Consider the following 22573-nt stretch of genomic DNA (forward strand, 5'->3'; position numbering starts at 1 on the left):
ATTGTAATGAAATATACTCCACAGGAGATTGCTCAAGGGCTCTTTTCAAGGGTATTGTTTTTTGGAGGCATTGATCGCGTTGTTTGTGGTTGAGTTATGGAAGAGCACAAGTTCTTAAGTCTCTTTTAGTTGTTGGCATAGTGCTTTGATGTTATTTAATGTAATGTAGCAAAAGTAGCTATAAAATTGTCTTTGTTACAAGTACAGGCACACTCCAAGCCTAATTCATACAGGAGTTAGCCATTGTAGCGGTCTTCTTTGTCTAGGACCTGATCAGAAAGGTGAGATCTTCCTAATAGTGCTAGTCAAAGTCAACCACACCGGACTGGATAAAGTGCAGGTTGTACAAACCCTTAGGCCTTCTTGAGAGCTAAATCCCTGCTTGTTTGACACCTCAGCCTCAAAACAGAAGTGATTTAACTGGCAAAGCTCTCGCAAGCTCTTTTCTCCTCATCAGAAGTGGGGTCCGGCTCTTAGCAGGGCTTTTTAGGCTAGGAATGGCAAGGAGACAAACACTCTTGTCGCTTTGTTATTTACTTGGGCCCAGGAACCCTAAGGTGTGTATTATTCTCTGGATAAACCTGATCCTTAACAGATAGCTTGCCTTGGCTTCCAGGTGCTCTTAATGTGTTTTCATCCTCTTTATCCCGGTTTGACTCTAGCTGACACACACTTTCACATCTTCATGGCACGCTGTTCACTAATTGTTCAGTGGAACAGGTTCCTTCAAATGCTCTGCACAAGGGATCCTCTGGTGTTTTTTTTGGATCCAGCTGGTTGGGACGTTTAGCCTGCAACCGTAAGATCATGAGCTCACCTATCCAACCTTGAGGTTTCCACTATTCTACTGGCTAATACAAACCACTTCAGCAAGATTTGCATGTACTCGAACCCCCTCCCTTCCCACGTTCTCTCTCCTACCCTTCTGCCACTTACTCATTCATCTCTCTGAGGTCAGCCATTAACTCACTGCGCTTCACTTCTCCCGCCCTTGACTAAAGGGTATGCTTTCCTGAGTCTCCTCGACTCAGAATCAGCTTCGTATTCCCCCGGGACCATCAGACAGCCGTGCTAGCCCATGGCCAGACGGCTTTTAATCATTTATTTAGGGCCTGTAATGTCGAGTTCAACTCCACTCTCTCCCTTAGTGCTCTCAGAAACGAGAAGGAGTGAGCAAGGAAAGTGAACGAGAGACACCGCATTAAGCTTGGATCAAGAAGCCAGTTTGTCAGCGAGCCTCTAAGGATCCCTCCTTCCTCTCTGTCCACTGTGTTTTAAACTAGTGAAGGGTGGTGCTTTTATAACATATAGCTGTTTTGGCGGCATATCCTCTGGGTTCATCCAGTGAGCCTTCAAAGGAATGAAACATCATAGGAATGCAGTTAATTTGTCAAGATTGCATTAGCAGGGAGCCGAAGAGGTGGAATATACACTGTGATTATCCTTACTTAGTAAAGAAAAGCTTATACACACAGTATGCCTCATCCTGTACAAAATGAAAGAGATAAAATCCTGCCATTGAAGGTCTAATGGACTGTTGTGTTTCTTTAACACTATTCAGTTGTTTCTTTATGGAGTGTTCACAAAGAGACACAACGCTAAGAAGAAATGCATCACTGTATTTCAATGGAACAATGTGACTTGTAGTAATGTGACCTGGCTGCAACAGTTCCACTTTAGTCCCCACCTGTCAAATTGCAGCGAGCAGCCAATGAGTGACAGCAGACCTGGAATAACTACGTATATTCCAACATACCTTGCATTTTCAGTGAGCCTTGCCTTTCTGTGTCTTAGGCCTTATTTTGGTTGATAAATTCATCTTTAATTCTCCATGTGGCATTAAAAACAGTGTACATTTTTACACACGCAGAGACTTTGCAAATAAAGTATTACCCATTGTTTTCAGCACTGGGTGCCAACAGGTCTACTTCGCATTTATAATTAAACAGAACAAGGATGTTGATTGGAGGCAACTAATCAGCACTGACCTTTTCTGAATACCATTAGAAGGCCTTTCCCAGCAGAGCCGTGCTGTTTAGCCTGAGGTCAGTTATAAAAAATATCTTTTTCCTCAGCTCAGCAGTGCTTGTGTGTAAATAAATGTGTCTCTTTCTATGCAGCAGATAGCCTCCCCAGTCATTAACCCCGATAATGGGACTTTGGAACCTTTCTCCAAGTATAATGACCTAACTCAGAGTGCTAATTGACTCTAAGTTACTAGATAGAGTGGAGCAGGTAAATGGGGAAAGTTTTAATTTGCTTTGTGTTGAACAAGGATATGCATACACCCAATACAAGGGCCCAGGCCCTTTTCCCAGCAGGGACATGGAGGCTGGAGGGTTGTGGGATTAGAGAAAAAGATAAAAAGTGCAAACTTTTGACTGATCAGCAAGAAGGACTGGAGATCAATGAGGACTGTGTGGGGCTTTGAAGCCTGAGAGGAGTTGGCCAATCAATCGAGAACTGCTCACTTGTTAGTGTCTTCCAAGACGCGAAGAAAACAAGCACTCCCTCCCACCATAAGGCGTCGCTTGTAGTGTTTCAGCAAAACACAGTGGAGAACAACTCTGAAACTTTTCCTCCTGCTCTCTACTTGGCCTTCACTCCGTCTCTCCCTCCAGCTTGGTGTAATTGGTCGGGCAAAATAGTTTTCTACGTGAGGTGAATAGTTATAGATAATAAAGCTTTGATCTTTTATTTTTGGATTAAGTTTAATGGGGGTCAAAAAGTGTAAGCTAAAAACTGCATTTAGAACATTAATTGGTTGGTTTTTTGTCACATTTATAAATAAAATGACATTTACCCAGCACAATTAAAGGAATAGGAAGTGCACACAATAGTAATGGTATGTCAGACACCTTGAAAAAACCCTTAGGGTCTGTTACAGCAATCTGGAATAAGTATGTAAGTAGGTATACAATTCCTTGCTTCTTCTTTTTACCCATTAAAAGAAAACTGTCATACTCCAACTCTGTCCCTCTCTGTCCTCCCTATTACTTTCGATTTCCTCTCCCTCTCTTGGCTCCGGGCTGTTTTGGTTATCAATGATTGCCTCAAATGCTTTCCTTCCCCTCTCCATCACGAGAGCTGTAATTCTGTCACACTCATGCACAGCAGCAGGTCACGCCAGGGCGTTGCAACTCCGACCACTGACTTCATATCATATTCCATCAGCAGGAAATGCAGCGGGAAGCACATATTTCTCACACATTCACACAGGGTCAGGTGGGGTATGAGGGACTCTATACTCACTTTCATCCTTAGCCCATGGACACTTTTTTCCCTCAAATCCATGGCCTCCCAATGAAATATGAATCAAAAACAGTCCTCCAGGCTTTTGCTTGCCTTGAAAAAAGCTTTAACTCAATTTGAAGTCTCAAGAGGTGAGGAGTTGGTAGCTACCCTGCATTGCAGTGTTTGGATATAATATCAGGGCCAAATAAATAATGGACTGTCAGGACTAGAAACAAACTATAATAGTACCTTTTTTGTGTTTTTTTTTATAATACTATATAGCGATTGTCAACAGTGTGTGTGCTTACATATGTATTATTTGGAGTGCTGGTTTAAGCTGTTTTGTGGAAGCTAGTCTTGTTACATTTGAGTGTTTTTTTATTTTTTCATTTGCATATCTTTAACCTATTCATACTGTATACTACTTTGTCATGTGCAGATATTATAGCAATCAATGATTTAAATAACATTTGTACTGAATGTCATTGAACCATATCTGGGGTTTTCACATAATTGTCTAGTATCAATGTTCTGTAATGATGGGCCTCTTAGTGGTTCTTACAGTGCCTGGATTGAGAGTACCAAGTATATTTTATCCAAATTGTATCATTCTTTTTGAAAAATGGAACATGTTACACTGTGCAAGCAAGTCTGAATGACGCTTAAATAATTAGTACGTTATCTACTTGGATGGACTGAGTATATTTGACAAAGAGAGTCAGTAAACATTGATAATGTATTTTAAAAATATTGCCAATTTTTAAATGACATTTGTTTTATTACAAGTATTATTATGTTTGCGGTGATTTTATTCTGCACATTTCATCAGAAACACCTTTCATTCATCTCCTCGTCTCAGTATATTTTAGTGCTGTTATTTTATTCACATTATTATTCATGTACTGTGTTTCACACTTTCCATCTCTAGTTGATGCTTGAGTGTCGCATTGCAAATTGCGGGTGGCATTATATTTAATACCCTTCATTTGCAATGTTCTTATTTATGCTCTATTTTTCTCTGCTGGATTCTAATATAATTTGTTATTGCAGTGGCCCAATTAAAGTTTCATCTTGTCGTATATCTTATGGAAGATTACCTGGATGTTGTGCTGTTTTTCGCTACGCTGTCTAACAACAAATATGAAAATCTATCCGTTAACTCCTGATTGTCTAACTTCTCTTTTTTCCCTGTCTGTGCAGGAGCAGAGCCCCAGTAACGCCACATCCCTGGCTATGATGCAGGAGCCGCAGGAGGTGGTGGAAGAGACGGTCACCATAGAGGAGGACCCCGGCACCCCCACCTCCCACGTCTCGGTGGTCACCTCTGATGATGGCACCACACGGCGCACAGAAACCAAGGTAAGACACCACAGTGCACTCAGCTGAGTTACACCCTACAAGCAGAGGTTGGCGCTGATTCTGTAAACTGAGTGATGGAAATACAGATAAATACCAGAAAAAGAGTTATATTTACATTTGTTGATTTTCAAACATACTGTACTCTTTGGGTGTTGATTATCAAGTATATTCATACCATTGTGATGTTAGATTCTGTTTGAAATGCTACTAGGCAAAATTTATATAATCTACTGTACAGAGCTGATATCCAGCTTGGTACCGACTATCTCACGTGAGCAGGACACCTTAGAGCAGTTGCACTGTCGTGGCAAAGAGATCCTGTTGAGCTCATAGCAGCAAAGAAAACCCCCAAAAGTCACTTTGATCCATTTCAATATTGCTCCAAATAATGCTTATGGATTACCACTTCCAAAAATCACAGCACTGTACCTCCACTCCCAGACTTCCACCCTGAAAAACTCTAAATCCCATAATCCTACAGCCCAAAGTGGTTTCATCTCCCTCTCATGGCATTATTTATTTAATTATTTTGTTATTATGAGCCAGCTCCCTTTGTGTTCTCCTAGTTTTGTGCTTCTTAAAAGCTCTTTTGTTGATTCGTCCTCTACTGTGTTCTGTTGTTTTTCTGTAAGGACTTGTCAACTAACGTGAAGGTGAGTGGACCTTTATACCAGTATGGCTTTTCCCACCACGCCACCATTTTATGTGTGCCCATACAGGCTACAGCAGCAGTATGCAACACAGTCTGCTTCATCACAAGCCAAATAATACCGCAGTCTGTACTCTAAAGTACTTCTCAGTTCACTGCTTTTTGCTTTCACCTTCTGGGATAAGACCCATTCTCTTCTTTATTATTACTTTTGCATGGTCTTCTGTCTCTCTTTTCTCTTACTTTATTTCTCTCTTATAAATTCTATCTTACAACATCCCTCATTGACATTACGGGCGGTACAAAATACCACTGCTCAGCAGCAGAAACTCGTTATACATCCCCATACATAGGATTGTTGATATGAGGGAGGAAGTGTCTTTACTTGGTAACTAGAATCTTGCAATTACATCCTGAGGGCACACCATAAAACCCTGTGTCAGGACTCAGAAATTATAATTTCAATGACTTTTTAAAATGTGTTACTGATTAAGATTTGGTTTTTGCCAACTGTAGCCTTGGATTAGCTGCGTTTTTATTTTTGAATGGTATGAATTACCATTTTTTAATACATTTTGCACATTGGCTCCCCAAAGTGATTTGCTACCATTTTGAAGACCCCAATACAGAAAAATGCTGTTGCTGAAACCAGAATGTATCGGGTTGGGAATTCGAAAGATTGTGTGCCTGTTTATTGTTTTGGGTGACAGTCTGCCTTTCACTTTTAAGTTTTAATTCATCACCATGGAAAAGAGTTCCCACCAGAATCCACACCAGATTTCCATTTGAAAAAATCCAGTATATTTACGACATCTTAGAAGTGAGGTGGGGGTTGGAAGTTCTTCCCTTTTGCTTCCGCATTTTAAAAAATACCCTCAAAGATGAGCTTATATTGCGGGATTCGGATGTAAACGTAGCTACAGTCAGCTGCTGCTGCTGTAGACTTCCAGAGGAGAGGAGAGTGCTGTGTGGAGCTCCTACCCTAGGGACTGTGAAACTGTAATTAAAAAGCTTGGTCTAATCCCTCATCAGGGAGGGCCCATTGCCCTCCAGCCTGTTTACTGCGAGGGGATTGGCCACACACACTCACTCACATGATTTTAGGCATTCATACTGTACACAGAACTTCTTCTTAGGGAAGTGCAGTAAAACATCACACTAATCAAGGGCTTTGCTACTGAGGAAGGGAATAGGAAGGACACTCCTTTAAAGGGTCTGCACCCTGCTGGGAGGAGGGATCGGGTGTTTTCTGGAAGTGACTTTGGGGAGAAAAGCAGATTAATGTTCAGGGTGAACTTCTGAAAGCCAACGTCTCGGCGGTGGCAAATGGAACCAGGCCCATCCGAGAGTTTACTTGAAGAAACCCCTCTGCTTGTCTTCCTCACTTTCCCTCCGTCTTCTTTTCCTCTCCGCATCTCCTCTCCCTGGCTCACTTTCATGGGTTGTTTTTCACCATCTCTCCTTTTTCTATCTCTCTCTTCATTTCGCAGCAACTCACAGTTTTATTTATGTGCTTATCTGTTCTTTTGAACCAGTCTTGCCATACTGTCTAATGCTAACACACTCCTTTCCCTTGATGGTTATCCCCCATCTGACTGCTGGAAGATGAAACACAGAAGCTTCTCCCATCTTCCTGATTTGCAGGCAAAAAAGTTTTTCTGGTGGTAAACATGTTTCTAGCTGATTTAGTATCAGCGATATTACTAGTTAGAGAAACAGAAAAAATGGCACCAAGATGGAGCTACTGTCTATGAGAGAAAGTCAGGGTTTCAGCTGACAAATTTCTACAGTTTTCATGTACATAAAATCTATGGGCTTTTTGATTGCAGATTAGCTGCTGGTTCTATTTGCAGTCAGTTCAACTTATAGTGAACTGGCCTGGACTCTAAATGTGTGTACAAGTCTGAGCACACGTACGCGCTCAATTAGAACCGTGTCCGTCCTCCGGTCCCAGCATGCAGAGCTTTCCCTTGGCCATCATCCAGCCCTCTTTTCCTGCTGGCAGACACTCTGGATGGAAGACCAGTCATGTAGGAGGAAGAGCTCAGTTGGGCCAATAAAAGCGGAATTCCTCCTCTTTTCCTCTGGATATGAGCTAATGAGAGTTGAGGCAGACCACGCAAACAAATAAAAGCACTTTCACTACCCTGCACACAGTGGGGAGTCAACCTTGAATAGGTAGGGAATAGTTTATCAGGTACAGCAGTTGTGAAAAATGAAGTGTCACTGTTGAATAGAGCAGAATGTAGAACAGACACCTTTTCTACTCAGAGTGCATTACTTTCCTTTTATTTCAAACAGACTCTTTCAACTTCAGCAAGTACTACTAAAAAAAGTTACTGGGGCACAGCAAGAACACCATTCTCTCTCAAACTGCATGTAGCTTAAACGTGGGCAAGGTTGTGGCATTTTCCAGCCATGTGCATTACAGAGCTAAAATAACAGGGTGGATGTACATGCATAATGACGTCTAATAGAGTTTACTGAGAGCTCTACACACCCATCCCTCCAACTCTAGGTGACCAAAGTGGTCAAAACCATCACCCGCCGCACCTACCACCCACTGATGGTGACTAACAACTTGTTAGTGGAGTCCAGGCCTGCCACCCGGACCCCCACCCCGGTCTCCATTTCAACCCCCACCCCGTTGGAGACAGACCCAGTAAAGGACGCCGAACCCTGTGTGATTTTTGCTGTGTACTCACCTTCCCCTGCCTGCCTCCCTGTTCCTCTAACCCGTTCCTCATCGTGTTTTAAAGAGGCCCACATTCAGCCACTTAAGACTTTTTAACATTGTGGAGAAACTAGCAATTTCTACTTCCGTCGTCTTCGCAGATGCTCTTTAGATGGGCTGGAAATGAATCACAGGCTTCACTATCATGGGCTTCTTAAAGATCTGAATTACTACCTCTTCCTCTCCTGATAACCCCCCGGCCACCATGTCCATTTAAGCTCTCAATAAAGTGAATGCTGCAGAGGTTGTGAAACCTCTTACAGTGCTGTAAAGAGAACAGTTTGACGCCTGCCGCCTTCCCCTCTATTTTTAACAGTTATGATAAACAGTTAAAGCCTCTGTCTAACTGCTTGTGGTTGTTGCATACACTTTTCAATACAGCCGTGACTTTCCAAGCACTCACACATACAAATCTATAGTATTTCACACGTGCATATGCTCTCACACTCCACCATTTTAGCTATTCTCTTTTAGCCCTGTTTACCCCACTTCAGCATATTTCAGACACCCTTTTTGAAACGCAGGTCCCCCACCTCCCCCGTTTCCCCGTGTGCGACGGTTTAACGCCCTGTGAACTTAAGCGTACATCAAAGAGTGTTTGAAAACTGTGTGATGGCTCCCTTTGCAACCCTTGCAAATCGCCTAAAAAGCTGTGTTAGTACAAGGCAGCTGGGTATGTCAGGGCTGGGAAGCTGTAGCATTCAGTGTGCTCAGCTCTTATAGCCAGAATAGAATAGATAGAATAAAATATGGTGATAAATAAGAGGTGATAAAATTACCAAATATGAATAAAAACGTTGTGACATTATCCTCCATCTGGAAGGCTTAGGCTCCCTTGTGGAACCACATCGCTCAGGAAAATCAATAAAGCCTGTCTAAAACAAAGTAAAATTGTTATTTAATAAATGACATTTATTATATTGACATAAACGCTTCACGCAGGATGTGACATTCAGCTCTGGCCCCTGTAGTCCCCTTGAGGCGACGGTATGAACACCACAACAGCCTAGTTTGGGTTCTGTCATGGCTTACTACCGTGAATCAAGATGATGGAAGTGAGCTTGTTATTCCAAGGTCATACATATGCTTTAGCTAATGTGAATCAAGCAAATGAGCTCTTTATTTTTAACTGCACAAAGCCAAGGCGGACTGGCATCAGAAACACACGTAAATTAATCAGTAATTACTCTGAACATGGAAATGAACCTTGGCGTTCCTGAAATAGGCTTTGTTATGTAGCTCACAGTCAGGGTGTAATCAAGAAACAAGGCCAGCGAAGATTTCTATTTGTTTCAACCAAGTTAATGAGGATGCCGTGTTGAACAACCGATTTGTTGTTTATGCTTTTACTCTTGGCACCCTCTTCTGTTGCGAGGGTTAATGCTTCGTTGTGGTTTCTTGATTTTGTTGCATGCCTTTGCTTGCCTCTGATTAAAATCTAAATTATGGCATTGATGGGAAAATAAAGAAAGCATATTACAATTAAGGGGGCTGCTCTCGAAATTAAACCCATCAGATGAAAGAATGAAGAGTTTTTTGTTTTTTTCTTTCCCTAAGAAATTCAGACCTGCAGTCCACACTCGTCAAGTGGGAATGAACCTCTCTACAACACCTTGTCAGGCACAACACGAATTGCATCAGACCTGCACCCCTGCAGATGACTATTAATTTTCATCAACCTCATTAATTTTGAAGATGAATTTATAGCTGCGGACAAAATAGCCAATTATCGGCCACAGCAGAATTCACTGGGCAGCAAATTGGTTTCTGTATGGGTGGAGAGCCCAGGGAGGGAGGGAGGGAGGGAGAGAGAGGGGTTGCTGTCTATAATTCTCCTATCAGACTGCCTCACAGACAGCAGAGGAAGTAGAGTTGTTTAGCTATAGGATGAGGTGAGCGTGAGAGATAGATACATGCAGGTCTGGTTGTCACAGTCCTCCAGCTACAGTGGGATGCTACCCTGCTCCCTTGGGGACAAAGAGGATTCAAGGTCCAGTGCACTTCAAGATGGCTCTGTTACAGTACAATCCTGGAGACTCAGTCGACCAAGACACTCACTGTGTATAAGGAACATTGTGGGTTTAGATTTGGCTGACAGTATTTGTCTTGTAACAGATTATTATGTGTGCTGACTTTTTCCACTTTATAAGGCAACATTTATAATTTAAGGCAACACTAGTTGGTGACACAGGTATTACAATTGGATATTGGATTTTATGAAACATCATTTTCTGTCATTATAATACACAACAGTACTCCCCAGGGTTGAATTGAGTGAAATAACTCCAAAGTTGATTGAATTAACAAAAATGGATGAGTTTTCCTCTGCTTTAGGTGTGAAATGCATGTTGTCCCTAATCTTGACACAAAGACACAAACATGAAATGTTTGCTTTATTATCATTCTGTTATGTCGTGCCACACTTTCTGACAGGTGTCTCTGTTCCCCTCTACAGGTGACTAAGATGGTGAAGACGGTGACCACACGGACGGTACGTCAGGTGCCCCTGGGCCCAGATGGCTTGCCCCTGCCTGAGGGCTCGTCCCCACTAGGCAGCTACACCGACTCCATCGACCGGCGCTACATGAAAAACGGAGGTGACCGCTTCATCACACCTCAAGCAACCTCCACTCTGACGCGGTCCTACAACAACTCCTACAACGATTCATATGGCGAGACGCCTGAGAGCCAGTACGTTCGCCACTACGGCCTGCACGATGGCTACGCCGATTTGACAGACAACTACGGCAGCCTGTCGCGCGGCGTCAACTTCCGGCCACCGCGCTACCCCTTCCTGCCCAACAGCTACCGACCAGAGAACAGCTACACGTTGCCTATTCGTAAGGATGACTATGGCCACGTGGCCCAGCCCCAGGTGCCTATGGGTAGTAGCACTGTGGATCTGAACCGCTCACAGCCAGAGCGCTTCCAGCCCGAGCCATATGGCCTGGAGGATGATCGCCGCAGCTTGGGCCCTGAAGAGGAGGAGCCATATGAGCTGGAGCCCGACTACTCCACTGCCAACCGACGCACCCTGCAGGGGGCCAATCGGGGTCGCACCCACCGGGAACCCCTTCGTGACGGGCCTCGAGTCAGGTGAGGATAAATGCAAAAACCTTAACCTTAAAGTAGAGGATTGCTTTTAAACAGCAACACATGATCTGATATTCTACCTCAGAGCAATGATATTACACATATAATTCTGCAGTTGTTTTTATACATCAGTACCTGGTGTTAATACTTAAGTACCTGACAGGAGCTTGCGGGAGATAATGGTTTCATGAAGGTGTGCAAGTTCATACAGTATACATGTTTTTCTTTTTATGTTGGACAGTGAGTTCTTGTTTATATGCATGAGCACAGACTTTGCCTTGACACGAGAGTAGATCAGGCCTGTTAGGATGAGAGAGAATAAGGAATACTTGTCTTGTTCTCGCCATAAAAAAGACTACATTACACCGTGAGCAAGTAAACAGATGTCTCTTCTCCTTGAGCAACTTGCTTGAGAAGGGAAAGTGAAGAAAACAAGTCTTTGATTGCCATTTTCCTGCAAATGGATAGCGAACAAGTGTTTGTGTCAGAGGTAAAGAGGCGGGAATGATTTGAGACGTGAAGAGGGAGGGAACGGAGGATAGAACCTCTCAAACCTTTTCCTTTTTTGTGCAACCTTTATTGAGAGGAATATAACCCCTGGCTCCAGTGGGCTGAAAATAAAAAAGCCAGTTAACCTCCAACAATAAGATCCCAAAATGGACTCGTCTCCTAATAGCTACCAATCATCTCACTGCAGCCCAAAGGGGGGGCTTTGAAAAAATGTCCTCCCTCAAGTTAATTGAAGCAGGGGTCTGAAGTTGAGTTGGTGGGAAGTGTGTTTTAAAGACTTCTTTTCAAGCAGTGATCTGTAGCAGATGGATATTTTTAAGTTCTCTGCACTTTTCTGCCAATCTGAAGGCAAAATATTTGGGCCCGAAGCCCGATGTAAAGGAATAGAGCTAAGTGGGATGAGAAGCAGGAAACAGCAAGACAGAAAAGATTGTGTATGTGTGTCAAAGGTGACGCTGAATCTAGGTTTCCGGGTTTCTTGACAGATTTGGACCCTTCTTGATTAAGCTTATGTACACACACACACCCATGCACTCGCAAAGACCCATGCATTGATGTGCTTAAGGCACGAAAGAGCAGATGCCTAATCAGACTGTGTGGTTTTACACGCTTTTGACTTCAGTCTGACACTTAGACAGTATCTCTCTTTCTCACACACACACACATACACACACACACACACACACACACAGTCAATAAAAATCCACATCTTCAGAAAATGAGTCACTCCCCCATCCGCCTAGTGAGAGGCGCTTGCTGTGACAGGCAATTTGTAGCCTGCCTTACATGTGTCACAACACAGCCCCAACAGCCACATACACCCCTTCAGACACACACACACACACACACACACACAAACGCACAGACGCACAAACATGCACACACTGACAGCTGCTAACATGAATGCCCCAACACAAACACAAACGTTTGAAGCCACTCTTGAGTGACTGCTGCCTGGCTAATTGCAGCAGAAAAGAAACTCCAAATTTTCTTTTTTGTTTCTCCTGCACTCACATGAGCTGACATCAAAACACCATAACATCAGTATACCATAAGCGTTTTCTCTCTCTAAGGAACAGTGACAATCAGCCCTCCCAGAATGCCCAGGCTCCCCTGTGCACTCACATTGTGATTAGTATTCCTTCATGAAGGGAGCGACGACTCCAAAGTGCTGTAATGAATCTGGGAATTAAAGCGGTTTAATTACAGCTTATCATTCTCAGTAACGCTTTGACGAAAATGAAGATGTTTAGTGCTAAATCAGCTTCGTGCATCAGTACCGAGCGCTCATTTTGTCTCCGCCCTTGAGTCCATCATGTGTTGGGAATGATAATGTATCATTTCCTGATGGAGTTCCTTGGATGTGTGAGCATGCTTTACTCTTAGACTTTAGCATTACCATAGCTCTAATGTACAGATGGCTGTTGAATTAAAATATCAAACTGAATAAATGAGTGGAGACACATACCAAATGCAGAGGCTTCCATATGCGTCACAAGGGGTCACTGCATGCTTTGATGAGTATGAAAAGGATGTGAATCATATGCTTTTTGCAATGTGTCACACAGGGTTCTCTACCAAAACACCAAATGGGGGAAGATCTTTAGGTGACAATTTCTGATCTTTGTCATGGATCTATAAGCATATGTTACTTCAGTCTCTGCTTGTCTGAGTAGTCTTTATGACCGAAACCTCTTTCAAAATCACTTTGATCTGACGTTGTTGCTGAATCATAATAACGCAGTACACCTACATTGAAGCACCTGCATTTATTATGTATCTTTTCTCATTTAGTCACATTTTTTCCTTTATTGCCTGTCTGTAATAGTCAAGTGCAATTGGAGGTGAGAGGTCATGGAGGTGGTTTTGTTTTAGGGTCCTGCTGAATAACTATGGTGCTAGCAGGGTGTCATTAGCTGAGTTACCAGGCAAGCTGCCACAGGGTGTGTATGAGGCAGTAAGGAAAAGGACCCAAATCCAGACAACCGGGCAGAGGGGAACTATTTTAATAGTAAAATTATGATACATAGGCTTACAGGCAACGGCAGCAAGTCAGGGTTCAGGGTACGGGTTGAGGAGGCATGGATGAGAGTCAGATACAGTTGAGCAGGTGGATGTGGGAGTCAGGTGACCACGATTGATGGGAAAGTCTGAGTGGACAGGTGGAGAACAGCAATAAAGCGTAATAGAGATGCATGGGCCTGGTGAAGAGGGAATGGGTCTGAAGATAGGAACAGAGAGGCATTTTATTTTTATAAAATCCCTGTGAAACTTTGCTTTAAAAAACTGTTAATCAAAAAAGGTTATTATTTACCTCAACAGTATATATATTAGAGGCAGCAAGAATATAGCTACTGAGGGAGGGAGAGAAGGGCATCTCTTTATCCTTTATTTCTGCTCAGGTTTTGCAGTTAATGAACATCTCTCTCTTTCTCTGTCTCTCTCTCTCTCCTGTCCCCTCACCTCACTGTCTGTGTATGACAGTGTGTGTATGCATGCCCACCTTTCTGTGGGGTGTGTGGGTGTGTGTGGGTGTGGGTGTGTGTATGTGTGTCCTAATGCCAGTGTGATTAATAGCTGCTTTTGAACTCTGTCAGACTACAGGGGCGTCTTTAAGCCAATCTCTAATGGCTCATCTCTCCTTGGGCGACCGGTCTGCTGCGCCTGTATCCGGGGGTCACCACACACACATATATACATAGAAACACACACGCATACTCACTTGAGCACACGCACACTCATCCCTTAATTGAGAGGGGGCGTCTCGTTCTAATCCAGCAGTGTCTGTAGGGAAAGGCCTGTGGAAGAGAACAGACAGTAGCCATTGCAGCCCCTACTCCCCCTTCTCCCCCTCGATCCTGCCAAGAGGCTTTCACTGAGAGTTGAACATTCCATTTAATACTATACCCCCCGCCCCAGCATGTTTGAGGTTTCTCAGAAGCATCTCCTTAATTTAGACGGAACTTTGAGCAATGTCACTCTCCTTTAATTGAACGAAAACAAGCAGTGGTGGCAGTGGATAATGGCATCAGAACAGCCTGAGAAATTAGAAAGTAACAAGACGTAAACACTCCAGCTTTGCTGTTTTTTTTCTATTCTTTCTTCAAGACTCTTGTGCATCATAAAACAATTATTGCCCATAATACAAAATGAGCAGTCTGCTCGGCAGGGACAGTCAGTGAACAGCTCATAAACACAGCAGAGATGTTATGTGTACATATGAGATGCAAACATCTTCTTGCGAGTGTGTAATCCTTTTCAGTTGATCTCCTTTTATGGGCCTGCTGAAGAAGAGGGTCAGGCACAGCCGCGATTGAAGGATGATGAAAGTTATTGACAGAAGATGAAGCAATAGCGAGAATGTGTTGAAGTTTGTGGACATGCATATATCTCATATCGGCTCTATCTGTTTATCTTGTCTTCTATTCTTTATGTCTTAGAAGAAAAACAAGCCCACACACACAAACACACACACAATGTATTGACGAGCGCACAGATACACAGAAATAGCCCAGACATTTAGCAGCTCCATTAACATGAGGAGAGTGATCTGCTGTAATCATGCTCGGAGCATCGCGTCTTGCGGCGGAGAGCCCTTTCACATCCTATGAATATACCCCTCCCTGTACACACAATGGCGCCAATTTAAATGCAAATCCTGACATTCCCATCACTCAGCCTCACGACGCCAGCTTTACCAAAAGCCCTGCCGCATCGGCCCAGATCTAAATGAGCCACGATCTATCTGCTCAACTGTACATCTCATCTGTGTGTTGAAGTGTGTGCGAGAAACATAGTGTGACAGATAATGAGAGAGAAAGTCAAAGAGAGAGAGAAATACTGTGCATGAAAGAGCTGGTGTTTATGCATGTAGGTCTATGTGACAGTGATGATGCTGCGATTGTATACTGCCCTTTCTTTGGAGGGTTATTCCTGCCTCCCGTTGCCTTGTCATGTCCAATATCCCGCAGCAATCGAAAGCTGGATGATGTCCACCGAGTGTGGAAGTGAGTGTTTAGATCTCGATGTACGCAAGGAAGCATTTACTAACCGCCAGCACGTGCACACATAGTCACAAATTTCCCTCTTTTTCCATGCAGTCTGTCATGAAGCTCAGTGCTTTCGCCAAACCTCAGAGTTGCCGACCTTCTCCAAATGATGTGCTGTAATCAAGCTCTCAATTGGCCCCTCCTTCCATACTGTGGTTACAGGCTGCTCTCAAAGCTGGAAAACTACTTTTAAAGGAAGAGTAAACCGTGATGAAACGTCATATCCATTCTAGTTTAGGTTAGCTGTGTTCAAGTCAATGTCTTTTTTGTCTGGCAGAACACCTGTTTGAAAAGACATTAGACCTTCAGAGTCACAGCTGTTCTTGACATGTGCCCATGACACCCAAAGCTTGTCCTGCAACTTTTGTCATAACCATTCCACACTGTGGTTCTTGGAACTTGGTTTGTGTTGCTTGCAGCATTTGGACACAAGACCGTACTCGACTGCAGTGGTGCCTCACTCCATCTCTATTAATCCTCTTTCCATCCATCTGAATAGGGGATTTAGTATCTTGTTACATTGTCCATGCAGGAGTCTTCCTCACAGTTCATCTTGTATCGATTTCCCTGGCAGTAAAATGCACAAAGTCGTGCCATAAAAGCCAATATGTTACTGCAAAGCTTGTGTAAAAGAAAAAAAAATCAACACAGGAATACACCAAAGCCAAGGCAAGATGACAAGCAGAGCCCCCCCCCCGCATGCTTGGGAAGAACTGTAAAAACACATAATTAACATAAAACTCATTAAAATTAGAGCTTGGTCTGGAATTTCCTGCCAACCACCAGCGATAGCCGCCATTTTGCTGCACCACCAACCACCATACATCAAAGATGGTGAGAGGAGGCCAACTGGATTATGTAACGAGGATAAACAAGTCTCAAGCTGAGGGGTGGGTGGGGGGATGATAAAGGCTGTGCACAAGTACACAACCCTAATTAAATTCCTTTCCCAATGTCATAACTTTTCCTACCAAATATTCTCCCATCCATGTTTTAAAAAGGAAGCTTTTTTTTTTTTTGTTAAACAAGTTGAAAAGAACAGTCTTTGCAACTTTTCTGTCAGTTTGAAATGTTACTCCCTGGGCTCCATCCTCGGAGTTGGCCCTACAAGTGAAGAATTGTTCCCATGATTAAAGATCTTACAGTGAAATAAGTAGCCTGCACTCCAGCAACAAATGATCTGTCATTGGAATTCCACGCCTATATTTTCACCCATGTTCCGATAGAGAATTGATGAGGCTGCGTTTGGAGTAAAGAACCCTAGAGAACTGACTGTAGATCATAGAGTCTGGGAGGTAATAGAGAATCGTTGAAGGGAACCCCATACACACCCTCGAAAAGCAACTCCCCTCTTCCTCCCCCAGAGGCCACCACTTATTTCCGTCACAGAAAATGAGTAGAGCTCAATAATGTTCAAGTCCCATGCCCTAACAGTAGTAATGCTAATGAGGCTAATGCTAGCAGAGAAGTCCCAGAGAGATTCTCATTAACATTTTAGCAACTGCACGCTAGTGTTCAGCACTGTGAGCAAAGGGAGCCCTGGGGGCATCATAGGGGCTCATAGTCCTCCCTCTGGGGACAGCACAGCTCTTTTCTCAGCTCCCTGGGGGAAAATATATGAAATCCCTTCTCTACTGTATATGGTGGCTTCCTACAAAAAAACTTCATAAGATTTTCCATCAATCCTTTTTCTTTAGTATTGCCTCTGTGTCTTTGTGAACTGCCTGTTTTTACTGCAATCGTTTCCTGTTTCTCAATCACTCTCCCTAAAGCTGCGTTTCCACCACAGGAACTTTCCCCAAGGACTAGAATCCTTTGGCGGCACTCAGTGCATTTCCACCACAAGGACCAGGGTTTAAATTAAGTTCTGAGGACATTATTTTACCCCCCAAAAAGTCCCTGCTCAGAAGGTAGTACTTTCCAAAAGTATAGGAACCTTGGGGGTGTGCACGTTTCTGATTGGTCGAGTACTAGCAGCATTTTATTTCAGCCACCATTTTTAAAACTCTGCAGACTCAAACCAGTTGTTTTTTGTTCATTGTGCTTTGACATATGGACATGGACATGGGCAGAAGAAGACATATGATGGACTACTGAAAGAAACTGTTTCTTGAAAAGTAGTTTGTGTAACTAAAGGTTCTAGGTACACTACTTTGGATGGAAATGTGTCTTAAAACTTCATGCTTGTTGAAGTCTGACATGTTTGTTGCTATCACCTGACAGGGAGGAATAATAAGTATAATGTTGCTTACCATATCACCCTTATCCCCACCGCAGTCCCTCTGACAGACCTGTTAATAACAGATCCAAACCACAGATCACCTTGTCTCTTTTCTTCACTCTCTGTCCTGCACTCCCCCCTTTTTCCTCTCCATCGCCCACAACTTTTCACCTCTCACTCACCCTGTCCTCTGTTTTTCCTTTTCCCCTCATTAGTCAGTGGCATTCACCTCACTTGGCTTCTCCCAAAGTCTTTCCTCCGGCTGCCTAATTCTTCTCTCAGACAAATCTGTCTGAGTCACCCTCCATTTACCTCGTCCATCTCCCTTGTCCTCACCGTCCTCTCTTCTTTCGTCTTCCAGAGGGTACCCAGACGACCCCATTGAGGCAGAGCTGATCGATGAGCGCCACCCTTACATCCACGGCATGTATTCAGCACCACTGGCCCAGCCGGAGAGGGGGAGCATGGCCAGTCTGGACCGCATGGGCGGCCGGCGCTCTCCATCCATTGACAGCATCCGCAAGGACCCGCGCTGGCGTGACCCAGATCTCCCCGAGGTCATCGCCATGCTGGGCCACCCCATTGACCCGGTCAAGTCCAACGCTGCTGCCTACCTGCAGCACCTGTGCTATGAAAATGACAAGATTAAGAAGGATGTGCGTCAGCTGAAGGGGATTCCTGTTCTGGTGGGCCTTCTGGACCATCCCAAATCTGAAGTCCACCGCAAGGCTTGTGGTGCCCTGCGCAACATCTCTTACGGCAAGGACAATGACAACAAGGTGGCCATCAAGAACTGTGACGGCATCCCGGCCCTCGTCCGCCTGCTGAGGAAGACCAATGACATGGAGGTTCGAGAGCTCATCACTGGTAAGAATAAACATTTCTATATTAAACACAAACAAAAGACACAAGAGAATGTGATGAGGTTCAAGCAAAACAATTTACCAAAATGAAACAAGAAAGGGCAACTTTATCCTTTAAACTGCTCATAATAGGATCAGAATTATTCCAAGTACCTTGCAGAGTAGATTGTTTGGAATATGTGCTATGGAATGTCCCTGCCATAGGTAAACAATTCTTATATTATGCAGAAACACCTGTATGGTACTTTTGCAGCCAAGCCTGTTGGCTGTCTTCCTCACTGACTCCAGGATTGCTCTTTCTGTCTGCCTAATTAGTCTCAACTCTCCTGCATGTACAGACAGTATAAGCGTGCTTCTTTGAAGCCTTTTAAGCTGATATGATAGTACCTTAGTGTGCCAGTCCTTTCCAATTACTGGCTGCCTATTTCCAATCACTTATATATTCCATCCAGGAATATACTGAGTTGGCTGCCATAATCCCGTACTCTGCATAGTAATACAGGGCTGAGTCATCCGATATTAAGAAGCAGATTTTGTTTGTATTTTCCACACATGACTTGATTTGCAGCAGCATTCTCAGTGTGCTATTTTCAAATCTTAGACCCCTGACACTATTTGATAAGCATTCCATATGGAAAGATACTGTACTTGCTGAATTAGCATTGAGTTTTGTACTCCCTATACACTAGTGAGGGGAGATAACAATGCAGTCAAAGCTGCAATTAGTCATTCTTTTAATTCTAGTGAAGACACATTTTGAGTAAATTGTCTTGGAGATTTCTCACCACTTGTAAAAAAGAGAAACCGTCGTTAATGAGATAATTAGTCGGTAACACAGCCATTTCTTTTCAGTGAAGGGTCGAAAGAATTCTAGATTTAGAATTTAAAACAAACATAGAGATATTCCATTACTTTAGCCGTATTGCACACTGTACTGTGAGCAGAAATAGAAAGTGGAATGATCCATAGAAAAGCAGATGGCATATAAACATTGATTTTAGAAGAACAAGCCATTAGCTGCATTGTGTAATGAAATATGTTTTAATTCCTTTAAGAGGAGCTATTGCTCCAAATGCCATGATAGGGTTTCTTCTCCTTGACCTCGTAAATGTCAACTGGGGAATACAGTGTTGTGTTTGTGAGTGTGTGTGTGTGTGTGTGTGTGTGTGTGTGTGTGTGTGTGTGTGTGTGTTCAGCTAATCCCCAACATGATTGGTTTGACCTGACACACTTTGGCTGGTATGCACGCTTTGCCATCTGAGTAGGGGCTTTTGTTTTCAGTGCACATGTGTGAAAAATGAGAACCACTTCAAAGTGAGATATTTGACCTTTGAAAAGTAACCCAAAGACATAAAGGTGGTTACTTTTTAGTTAATTTTACAGTTTAGAAAGTGCTGAACAATATGCAAAATAATAATATTGCCATTTATTTGACAGATATTGTGATATGAATCTAGATTTAAGTGAGAATGGTAATTTTTGTATTTCATTTTCACCAAAAAAAATAAAAAATAAAATGAAGATGATAAAGATGTGTCTGTACCAAACAAGAACGTTATGTCTGGGGAATATGATTTGTTGGCCGGGGGATCACAATGCTTCATTTCTAATGGTATGTTGTGACACATTTTATCTTTTTAAAAAACTTGCAGCTCCTGCTTTTTGGATACTGGGCCATATTGGATTTCCATATTGCGATTAATTGTTCAGCCCTAAGTTTTGGGGAAGAATTTGTTCAAGCTGTGTTTTGGCAGCAGCTGGATGTCATCTTATGAAGATCTGTAAGTGTGACTGTGAGAATGAATATCAATAAGATATTGACTATTGATGGCTTCAATCCGGATGTATTGATAGTGATATTGGTCCTTTAAAAAACATTCTTGAACTGTAGTATGCATACATACATGTCTTTGTGTGAGTGTATGTTTACGTGTGTGTGTAGCTTTCCTTTGCTGTGACAGAGATGTCGCGGTGAGCGATGACTGTGCCGCAGCAGAAATGATTGCCTTTACAGCAGCGTGTTGCTCTTCATCGTAGCTAAAAATAACCCTGCACCACAAGACAAGGAGGACAGAATGGAGGGAGCCTTTTTTTTCTCTCACTCATTATCCACCCTCCCTCGCTCAATCTAATTTTTTCTCTCCTTCATTCATTATCTACACTCTCACTGATTCTCTCTCTCTCTCTCTCTCTCTCTCTCTGTGTGTTTTTCTCCCTATCCTCTCTCTCACTCTCTCTTTCTCTTTCTCTGTCTGTCTCCAGCTTTAGGTTTCCATCACCGGGGCTCTGGCCCCAGTGAAAACAGGCCAGTCACAATGCAAGCTCAGCTTACAGCCTCAGCCCATGTGGCTAGAATTGGCTGTGTTTTTCTACAATTAAGTATGGGTTTTAAATATAGGCCCCCTTTTCTTAGTCCATGTGTTTTAAGAGTTTGCTGTTGAAGTTTGTGCTGTCCCCATAAAACCACAGAGAGCTCTGTTTTCTGCAGGGGGAAATGGGTGACGTGGAACGAACCAAGTTGTTTTATTTTCCAATGCACAAGACAGACAGACAGACCGACCAGTTGTTCATATTTTTAGAGCTTTGTACTGTTCAGAGTGATTTTATTTTCCCTCCCAGTAGGCTCTGGGCTGTTTGTGCCCTCCAGCAATCCCCACCCTGGAAATGTCGATTATTAAGCGGATTTGTCTCCTCATTTTCCTGCAGGAATTGTTTAGAGTTTTGTGGACTGACACTCAGGCAGGTGCTCGCTACACGTCTTTGTCGTTTGGATGAAAAATGCTCATAGGGCAAGTTGGCAGGCCTTTAAGCTAGAAGAGAGATGATGTCTAGAGGCTTTGTGGGTTTTTTTGAATTTAACTTAATATATACAGCATAATTTAGTGGATTATTTGGTGTTACCTTACACAGGGCAACCAGCAAACAATATTTTGCACACTCTTTCAGTGTTTTTGAATTCGACCATTTTAATGAAAAATTTGCATCAATTGATTTTCGTTTTACCACTCGGGGACAGCGCAATAAACTGTAAACACAGCATTGTCATATTATTACCTGAAGTTGTCATAATTAATGTGTTAACAACCAGTTGTCTAGAGCGTGGCCTCTCTGCATGCAGGCCTGCTTGAAGGCCTTACTGGGACACTTGATGGAACTTCAGCCATGGTTAGTGTTATTAATTACACCTGTGCTCTTCCTGCTATGACGAGTCAAAATGTCTGCTGTGAGAGAGGTCTACCAGCAGGTTTGACAGAAGTGAAAATGCATTTTAGATTTTAAATCAAACTGGACACAAATAAATGGAATAAAAAACGCACGGTTGGTCATGTTTTTCATTTGACCCAGAACCACTCCCAACACGGGAGCGGCAGACAAGCATTGACTTATAAATCACAGCTGTTGAACAGTGAAGGACGCTGAAGGACAGCGATCACTGTACTGTACTGTACTGTATCGAAATCTAATCATGTGAATCTAATCTGAAGAATACAAATCTAATTGAAATAAGATTCCCAGCTCTATTATATTCTCGTTACTGTCACTTATTCTAACATATGCAAGCAATGCTGCATTAAATCAAAGTGTTACCATAGATAACGAGTGGAGCACTGATTTCCAATAAGCATGTGGATAACTGGACCTTACAGTTCAGTTCTTGCTCAGTATACTGGTCTCAATACAGTTTGAACATATATATAGTGTGTTCCTTGATGTACTGTTATATAGGATACACACATACACACACACACACACACACACACACACACACACTTATGTGTGACTCAAACTCATGGACATGGTCCTTATGATGATGTAGAATATAGTGAAGTCATTTCCGAGAGGGGCAACATAACCGAGGTC

The 22573-nt window shown here is 43.0% G+C and overlaps 1 protein-coding gene across 13 annotated transcripts in view; it reads left to right on the forward strand.

The window, feature by feature from the left end:
- Nucleotides 1-22573, forward strand: part of arvcfb (ARVCF delta catenin family member b) — a 198945-nt gene that overhangs the window by 118222 nt on the left and 58150 nt on the right. For 11 of the 13 annotated variants that reach the window (XM_051421939.1, XM_051421946.1, XM_051421941.1 and 8 more), the window contains 4 exons: nucleotides 4435-4593; nucleotides 5226-5246; nucleotides 10432-11072; nucleotides 18211-18716. In XM_051421939.1, coding sequence (XP_051277899.1) covers nucleotides 4435-4593; nucleotides 5226-5246; nucleotides 10432-11072; nucleotides 18211-18716 — 1327 coding nt within the window. The remainder of the gene's footprint in view (nucleotides 1-4434; nucleotides 4594-5225; nucleotides 5247-10431; nucleotides 11073-18210; nucleotides 18717-22573) is intronic. The other 2 variants (XM_051421942.1, XM_051421943.1) reach the window with 1 other exon arrangement.

Source organism: Dicentrarchus labrax, unplaced genomic scaffold (genome assembly GCF_905237075.1).
Source record: "Dicentrarchus labrax unplaced genomic scaffold, dlabrax2021, whole genome shotgun sequence".
NCBI classification, from domain to species: domain Eukaryota; kingdom Metazoa; phylum Chordata; class Actinopteri; family Moronidae; genus Dicentrarchus; species Dicentrarchus labrax.